Source organism: Etheostoma cragini, chromosome 16 (genome assembly GCF_013103735.1).
Source record: "Etheostoma cragini isolate CJK2018 chromosome 16, CSU_Ecrag_1.0, whole genome shotgun sequence".
Classification (NCBI taxonomy): Eukaryota; Metazoa; Chordata; class Actinopteri; order Perciformes; family Percidae; genus Etheostoma; species Etheostoma cragini.
The window spans coordinates 5495453-5504963 of NC_048422.1; the positions used below are offsets into that span (position 1 = coordinate 5495453).

Genomic DNA, 9511 nt, shown 5'->3' on the forward strand with positions numbered 1-9511 from the left:
AATGATATACATATCTTGAGTGTTTTTTGTACCCAATAATCAACAGTGGATGTTAACTTGCAACATGGGCTTTAAGATATGAAACTTAAAATCCTTTGAACAAAAACACATTAACAAAAGAAATCACCAGTTTTGCTAACAGGGACATTGTAGAGCGCCCTCTGGTGGAAGAAATATGCAACACCATGCTCATAACATGGTTGACAGTCCGTTTTTATTTTTTAAATATTCATTTATCAGAATAATTAATAATAATTTTTCAGTATAAATAATTCGGATTTGGATTATTAAAAAAATAAATTTAATCTGCCATTATAAATGCCGATACAATAGATCGGGAAATGCCTAATATCAACCGATAATATCGACCCGCCAATATATCGATCGGGCTTCATGTTGGATTACACGTTGCAGCAAAGTACGAGCGAACTCTCTGAGACGTTCAATCACAGGCCCTGGGCTCCTGCAAGGCTGCCACCTGTCCCACTTAGAGGACACGTAAAGTACAGCACATGCAGTCACAGACTTGCCTGAATAAACTGTAGCTGGTTCTCAAAGAACCTCTATTAAAAGCTCTGTTGAATAAGTGATGAGGTAGTTGTTTAGTGTTGAATTAAACTGGCATTACTGCGGCGTGAGCAAAGGGCTGAGACACGTAATGACCTAGAGTATAGATGGTTTAATTACAGAGCAATAAGGAAGTACTGTAGTAACCTGTTAATGTTTGAGGTTCTCTTAAAATGCAGAGGAGTGACTTCAGTATTATGTTAGGAGCTGTGCTTTGAAATGTCAAGACATCAAATACTTTAAAATCTTTGCTGAAACCTGTTAAGTTTGGCTTCTTTACTTTTCCATTCATTTTATTAATAACATATGCATTTCATTCAAACATTTATAGATGATTTTGTTTTCATTATAGTATCACTGAATACCAAAACATGGAGATAAGAGGGCATTGTGAGATTTACTGGAAGGGCCTAATAATTTAATAAAATGACTAATTTGGGCTGATTCTGAACTCAAAAGCCACTTCCAAACTTTTCTGGCGCTTTCAACAGCATCTTATGGCCTTCAATGGCGAGTTAGCGTTTGCTCACTTGTCATGGAGATAAACGGGTATATACAGTTTATGTACTAGGCTATTTCAGCGCCCGTCTACGGAGAGCCTGTTCACTCCCTATTAAGCCCCATTGTACCGAATATGGTTGCTGTTCCACTAGTGGCCCACCGGGGATGATCACGGCCAATTGAAAAATGAATGGGAGTCTATGGAGCTAGACGGCTAAATGAATGGGAGTCTATGGAGCTGGACAGCTAAATGAATGTGAGTCTATGGAGCTAGACGGCTAAATGAATGGGAGTCTAGGGAGCTAGACGGCTAAATGCTAAATGGATCGGAGTCTGTGGAGCTAGACGGCTAAATTAATGGGAGTCTATGGAGCTAGACGGCTAAATTTGTCCCCTTTTGCCTGATTGTTGTTAAGAAATCTCAGATTTGATTGTAGACAAATTGCCAAATCAAAGCAGTCCAATGACACGTTTAATAGAATAGATAATTGCTTATTGTCATTGTTCTGTCTCTGTGTCTCTTGCAGCTTAAGATCTCATTCAACGAGTCAAGTCTCCACAGTACGTACGAGTATCCATCCGAGAGCAGCGCGTGGGACAGCGAGGACGAAGACGAGGACGAGAAACTAGACGAAAAGCTGGCGGATGAACAGCCGAGCATGGTGGGACGCATCCACATCCCCCGACCCAGTTTCACCAGCTCGCCCACGCACACGTCCAACAGTAACGGTGAGACAACATGGAGACGAGTTCATTTGGTGTTTTTGTGGTGAACTTGCAAGTTAGATGTCTAGTTTTAACTCCTACAGCAGCATTAATATTCCCGTCTTTTGCTGTGAAAAGTCCTGCAGACATTTATGTTCCTCAGAGGATGACCCTTTTCCATTTTGGACCCCCCCCCCCCCACCTGCTTTCATCTTTGGATGGATATAAATACAAATAGGTGTATTTATGTGTCACTTATGTAAAAGCAGAGTTAGCAGAAGGATTTTCTAGGACACACAAGATCAAGAAAAACAAAATGTGTAATGAGGAAATTAAATCAAAAGCAGTAGCAAGAATATTAAAAGGAGGACTAGTGGGAATAGATAAACAAGAACCAAATGTTCAGAGCAGGATCAACAGCAATTACAGCAATGTGAAAAAAAGTGCATTCAAAGGAGAGGTTTGCAGCAAAACTGCATCATATAGCTTACTTTTACATCTTTTGTATGTACATGGGAGTAAGTCACTCCAGTTCTTTGAGGTGCGGTGTAAAGCTCTACTCTTCACTCTGCGTTGCAGTGCTTACCATGATCTGTCAATGTTGAGCGACTCTTTATTCAGAATACAGATACACAAACAAACAAGGTACTTTTACAATTCCCTTCAAAAATAGAGCTTTTTTCTCAGGTCTACCATATAAAAACCAAGCAGCTTATACATAACAAATCAACATGCAACTACAAAAGTCAGCAAGGCAGTGGTGCTCATACTATGCTCTTTGGCTCTTTCCCTTACCTTTATTGTGTTATTTATCTTTTTTGTGCATGTTATAGGTTTACAAAGTGAAAAAGCCCAAAGTCCCAACCCCCCCCAAAGGGATTAACCATCTCCAACAGAAAACCCTGTTCACAACCTGCTCCAAACCGCCCTACTGTAGTCCAGCCTTTACCTCCGCGACGACCGTGCATCACTTTGTAACACACGTTGTAATGCTCGCCTAGATGCTAGCGTAGCACGCCCTCATACTCTGCTTCTGACTGGCTAGTAGTGCTGACCTTGCTACTGCACATGTGCAACTCCCATAAAGGAAAGAAAATAGTGTTGAAACCTATTCTGGTACAACTTCTTGATACAAGTATGAACCTGAAAATAGGCATAATATGAGCACTTTAATTTTGGTGTAAATGACATTACTCCTAAATAGTTTGACAGAAGAAATGTAGGTGAGATCGTGGAAGAAGGGAACAGAGACAAGACAGGACTATATGAGTGTATTATTACATTTTACAAATCGCAGACCATCCCATAATTCACAGCTGTCTAGTACAACTGTTAACGTTTAGGGGAAATAATCCCTTTTTAAAATTTCATACGAGTTATTCCACGGGTCTAAGACATAAACATGAACAACTCTTAAATTCAAAGTCTAAAGTCTGGAATGACAATGAGACATGAGCACCCAGGGGACTGTCCTGGGGATATGTGGGGCCATTTTCTGTTTCAGAGCTGAGAACACTACAATAGAATAAAGCTGATTGGGTATTAAAAAAGAAAAATCAGTCCCTTGATGACATCACAAGTTTGAGACTTCTCTGGTTTCTGGCTTTGAGAGAAAGAGCAGATCATGTTCACACGTGTTGACCTGATTTTTCCTATGCTGTTGAAATAACACATTGGAATTGTTCATTCAGCTGAGGCTTTTCGGTTGATTCTTCAGTTCTGTGGTATTTTTAATGTCTTTATGTGTCCATCAACCCTTTTCATTTAGCCTCAGAGTTCAGCCAAGGTTAATCTTTTTCACTTTTGCGTTGGCCAATCATAGAAAACGCTCATGAGACAGCTGTTTTTCTCTTCTTAAAGCTGATGTACAGTGATTGGCGTTAGACTGAATATGAAGGACATGTGTTAAGTTGTTTTTGAACAGTGTGGTTTGGGCTGTACAATGACATAAAATAAATATAACGTGGCAGCATTTAGGAATGTATAAGGAGAAAATGCGTTGCCATGAGAAATATGAAGACTACCTACATTGCTCAGGAAATGAGGGCAATAATTAAAATGGAAACGGGATGAATTTAAGGAGAGACATTTAGTTTAGCTTTTCCCTCTCATATCAACCTAGTCTGATCAGGCCATTGCTTCACGGTGCAAGAGTAGGACAGACATTAGGTATGAAGACAGAGACCTCTACTGGACAAATTGTGAAACACATTCAAATGTAGTTTCTGTTTCAGCTCACTTACTAGTTCAAAAAATGTAAAAACAAAGTAGTATACCAGATATAATATTAACAAGGATGGCTGTTTGCTAGTGACACATGGAGAAAACGTTTCAGTGAGAGTTGATGTCTTTGTGTTGTCTGCAGACCTTTCCAGCTACATTCCCAAGCACTCTGTGGACTTTAGCGCCTGGCAGGAGCACAAACACGAGGACAGTGTTTACCAGGAGGACACCACTTCCCAACACACACAGATGACAGAGGAAGTCATGGTGAGAGACGACTCCTCTATTCAGCAAACTCACAGTTTCTGTACCAGGTCTCCTTTCATTTCAACTCCACATGTCCAAATGTCTTGTTTTACCAAAGCCTGAATCCATTCACTCCAGTGATGTATGCCTCTGAGAAAGATTCTAAACTACATTTCACCAAATGTTCTGTTGGTAACTTTTAAGAGTTGGAAGTCTGCTAAACCGTACACTACAATATGTTTCTGAAAACATTTGAGGCAAGAAATAGGCAATGCTCTAACTAAACTATGATTCATTTTTGATCGGCGCTACCTAGTTTCACAGTTTGATCCTGAGTTCACGAGCGGCCATTGCTACCGCGTTAGACTCCTCTGCTCTGATTGGTTGTTTTCCTTAGGCCAATAGGAGCACCAGGACGAGGCAGAGGAACATGGTTTCCTCACAGATGATCGGATTGATGAAGTACTGTCAGGATATGTGACAAAACTATTTTAAAAAGGTTTAAGCTTTAAAGTGACGGTTGATTGACTGAGATCTTGCGTCTTGATTTTGGGCCAGTGGAGAAACCCTTTTTCCTTCCATCATGGATGGATCATTGATTGTGGATTTTGCCTTCAAGGGTGATTTAGGAAAGTGAAAGATGAGTCTGTGTTGCTATGCATTTTCTTTAGGTCTTAACATGTTGGGGAGTTTTCCTTTGGGTCTCTGTGCAGGAATTCCAATGTCTCCTCTCTCCTCAGCTCACACCTGCAGACAGCTCCTCCCTGTCGGACTACAGCAGCGAGCCCGCTCTTTACTTCTGATCAGAGGGACCAATCATCTGTACCGTAGCACCCCCCCTCTGCCCCCCGTGGGACCAGCCTGACCTGCCTCCAGCTCTACACTCCAGCCGTCTCTAAGCACATCTTCCTGCTCAGACAGGAAACACAGTATTTAGTCTTTGTTTTTCACAGCAGAAGGGCGTTTTTTGCCAGGTGGCCGGTGTTACCATTCCCAACCTTCCTCTTGACTTGCCGCAAAGAATCCAAAAGCAGCTGGACTGTGTTTGCCCCTACGATCCAGGACAGTTGATCTGTCAGCCCCCCTCCCTCCCTCCCTCGTTTCCTCGCCCTCACTAACAAAAGACAGACAGAATTGAATCGATTGTCAAAACCTAGAGAGACGTCTGCCTTCCTCTCCAGACTCCAGAAGAACTCCAGAGTCCCCCCTACGGTGATTCTCTTGGTTCCGACTTCAACATTTGCTTCCGGTTTTTGGGGAGGATGTAGACAAGCGTGAGTGACCAAACTCCTTAAAAGAACAGGGAGCCGCCAGTGCCCACGCGTGGGTGACGCCACGGCGACAGAGTTCAGTGTTAGCATGGAAACATGTGATTCGGATGTCCAAAAAAAACGTAGGGTTGGTGGAGGACGTGTCTGCTTGTGTCGCTCGCTGGCACACTAAGACACACAAAAACAACAACAAAAAAATGATGAAAGTGTGCCACAATTGTAGTTTCTTTGTCTCTTTTTGTACCTGCATGTTTTTGATTTCAGCCAACAGCTTGGTTGGTTCTCTTGGACGGTAACGCTTCGGTATGCCTTTTTCAGTTTTTGGTTTCCCGGCAAACTCTGCCTGTATTAAAGCTGCTGGATGTTCAGTGGAAGAGTGTCAACAGCAGGCAAACTTCAACACACTTCCTTTTATTAGTGACGAGGGAGGGAAAATATGCACCCCAGGGATCGTTTCTGTCAGGCAGCAGCAACTGATTCTGATAACCTGCTTGAAAAAGTGCCCTTGGCCAATGTCTGTATGTCCGTATTGCTGGTGACAAACAAAACTCATCATACTGTAGAATGTTTCTGTGTATGCTCGATCAAGGTATTTGTGTCATGTTTATCAAAAGCTGTCAGCGGTCGCCTTTTTTATTCTGGCTTCTTGTGTATTTATTCCTGCTTAAAGTTGAAGTTTGCATGTCTGAGACCTGCTCATGTACAAAAAAACCTGTTTTTGTAAAGACACATTTGCTGGTGTGGAAGGAACCGGACGGGTGCGGAGAGCCCCGCCGGACGTTGTTTTTGTGTTGTTGTTGTTTTCCAGTCGGACCTCATGTACTTTGACATTCCACAAGAGGAAGAAGAAGCCGGTCCATCAAAGTAACGAAGGCAAAACAACCATCACGATCATTCGTAACATGGCATGTTTGTGAGAGCGAATGCAAGATTGTGTGCTTTTGAAAGAAGATGTAAGGATTTTTTTTATTAAGATTGTTTTATATACAAGAATGCACCAAGTTTCCAGAGGAATTTTTTTTTTTTTTTTCTTTAACTCATAATGCCAAGTGATTAAAGTGTTGCTGTAACAGCGTCACATTCATTCTTGACACAGCCCAGGATCGAACCTTCGGCCAGTATTGTTGTACAGTTTCCACCATATTTTCATAAGTACCAAGATTTCTTTCTTACTCCTGTCATTGCTTTGGTTTCTCCAATCAGTGTTCAGCATCAAGAGTTGGACTTGGCTGTTAGGAGATGGGACGTTCTGTCCTTGTCTGATGAATTTAGGAACTCTGTTTTGTCTGGAGTCTTGATGTTTAATGTCTTTGCACTGTCTTACTTTTAGCTTTGTCCTGCACCTCGTGAGAAGCAACAGAGTAGGCGACGGAGGATACATGCACTTAAAAAGAAGAAGTCTAGTTGAAGAGTTGTTTTTGAAACGCTAGCCACTATTGACAACTCTTATTACACAACCACTGATTGTATGTCACATACAGTAGATATATGAGAAAGGATTTGGAGCCCTTGGTTGGCGGAAAACACTTTTTAGACCTGCAGGTATTGACCTTTTTTTTTTTCTGAATGAATAGCATTTTGGAATAGAACTCTTCAGATGTACATGGTGAATGCACTGCCGATTAATGCCATGTCCACTGTTTTTACTCCGTTTGCCACATCATTGCATCAAGTCTTATGATTGTTGACCTCGTCGCAACAAGCTGTATCCCGAGTGTATAGTTTCCCACACAGGTCCAGGTCCTCATATTTGGCCTGAAATAAACCCACAAATCCCCTTAAAGTCCTGCTTTTTAGTCATGGTTATAACTCAGTTCAGCTGTACTGTAGACACTGTGCTGCTTTCAAGGACCACACCAGAGATTCAGGGTGTTTTAGCCCACTGATTGCAAATCACAACTATTTTTTTTTCACAGTGATTTTGAAATCAGAATGTATTTTTGAACTATTCCAGATGTTCATTCGGTTTCAACTCAATTTCTTTGATAAGAATCCACTAGAAGACTTGTTCTTGACTTGTGTAAGTCATCACAGTGAACCCATTATGGTTGCGTTGTCATGCAGTGGTGCTGGGTATCATTTCAAACAGCTATTTTTGTACCTTTCTCTAACACTTTTTTTAGTCTTCACTTCTCCAATTAGTTGAAAGCTGGACATTTCAATCATACTGTCTGAAAAGAAAAACTATGAATCAGAGCAAGCGTTGTATGCTCCATGCTTGGCGCTACAGGCCCAGTTCATTCAGTACCAAATGTCCAGCCCTATTACATGCAGTGCAGACATTGTAAATTAATCTGCACATAGGACATTATGATCATGCAGGGTAAATGCAACTGACAAGAACGCAGATGTGTATTGTGATGGATTACACAACTCAACATATCCATAACACGAGGAAATGGCAAATGGCATAACAGTCATCGAAATGTGAAGTACACATGATTTGTAATTAAGAAGCTAAATATTTGGCCCATAGAGCGCCAGACTTGGACCTGCTGTGGTCAAATGACCTGCCTGGGGATCCATCTTTACTAACTGCTGCCTTCAATGTCCAAAAGCCTAAAGAGGACATTGACTAAGTGGGAATCTTTAGCGTTCTGTCCTTCTGTGAACTGAAGGACCAAAAAGGCAGGGTGAAATGTGGGAATCCCAACTAATCCCCTCGAATGACACCAGTGAGGACCTTTCTGATGGCCACCAGCGGGACACAGACACACATCACTTGACTTCTGAAGTGTACATGCGGCCTCTCACTGCCTACTCCTGTTGCAAAGGGAGCCGTTTGTGTTGGTCCCCCGGTAGAGACTCTGTCTTCATCTCGTTCCCCTTTACTTTCCCACTCGTCTGTAAATCTACATTGCAGCAGATGTGCTTACTGTAAAGTTATTGTCAATGATTTGGGCTAAGAAAAGACAAAGTGATGTCACGCTTGTACAATAATGAAGGCTCAATAAATAGAAAACTTGAACAAATGTAAATAGTGTCTACGTGTCATTTCCATCCTAAGAAGCACCATCTTAGCTTTTCTTGTGATCCGAGTTGAACATTGGAGATAAAATACATAACATCTTAAATCTCCTGAACACAAACAACAGCCTAGTGCACGTATTACAATTCTGTTCTGTTCTGTTTTGTCAAAACGAAAGAGTCATGGTAGTGATAAGAAATACATTTATTAGAATAAGAAGCTTACAATAAATCAAATCTATTACAGTGAGTCCAGAGTGGAGTAGAAACAGTTGAAAGTGCAGAGTCAAGTGTTGCTGTTGAGGTCAAAACGAGAGTTGAGTGACATTTCACTGGCATTACTGAGCCTTTCTCCGGGGCTCTGTGGCTTTACTCAGGTTTCCTGCCTCCTGCTTCAGGACGCTCAGAAGGGACTGGGAACTCTCCAAGATCTGGGGGGGGGGAATCAGATTAATTATACTGTAGAAGAAGTAAAAACATTACAACACATAGCTGATAGTTTGGTTTATACAGTAAAGGTCATTTAAGAAGGGGCCAGGCATTGTTGTTCTTTAATAAGAGCAGCTTTGGCGTGTGTGTTTTTGCAGTGATCAGTGTGTGTGTGTGTGTGTGTGTGTGGAGGGCTTGGGGGGTTCGGCATCAGTAAGCGGGATGTGCCTGTGGGAGAGGAGACTGCTGCAGAAGGACAACAGGATAGTGCGTCACGGACTATAAAAGTATAAGCTGTCCAGTATCAGGTTGTGCTGTCAAGATATTTGGTATCCTTATAATAATAATCATGATAATAATATATTAATAAATCCTTTTATCTACAATGTATCTGATTAGGCTAATCCAGTGGTTCCTAAAGTGGGAACCTTTAAGTGTGTTTTGGGGGTCCCCAGCAAAAAGGGGAACCACTTCTTGTTTTTTCAATCCAAAGCAACACAATGACAGAATAAATGACTATCTAGGTCATGGGTTTCATACACTGTCTTTAATGAAACATCTACAAGCAAAACACCTCTCGTATGGGATGGGGGGGGGGGGCG

General features: G+C 41.7%; 2 protein-coding genes across 2 annotated transcripts in view; one reads left to right on the plus strand and one right to left on the minus strand.

Annotated features, from left to right (window-relative positions):
• The window catches only part of tprn (taperin), a 29846-nt gene extending 23259 nt beyond the window's left edge, over positions 1–6587 (plus strand). The window contains exons 2-4 of the mRNA XM_034896483.1: positions 1596–1797; positions 4139–4263; positions 4983–6587. Of these exons, the coding sequence (XP_034752374.1) occupies positions 1596–1797; positions 4139–4263; positions 4983–5045 (390 nt within the window). The 3' untranslated portion in view covers positions 5046–6587. The remainder of the gene's footprint in view (positions 1–1595; positions 1798–4138; positions 4264–4982) is intronic.
• Positions 6588–8667: 2080 nt separating this feature from the next.
• Positions 8668–9511, minus strand: part of ssna1 (Sjogren syndrome nuclear autoantigen 1) — a 3527-nt gene continuing 2683 nt past the window's right edge. Inside the window, exon 3 of the mRNA XM_034896914.1 lies at positions 8668–8911. Coding sequence (XP_034752805.1) covers positions 8819–8911 — 93 coding nt within the window. The 3' untranslated portion in view covers positions 8668–8818. The remainder of the gene's footprint in view (positions 8912–9511) is intronic.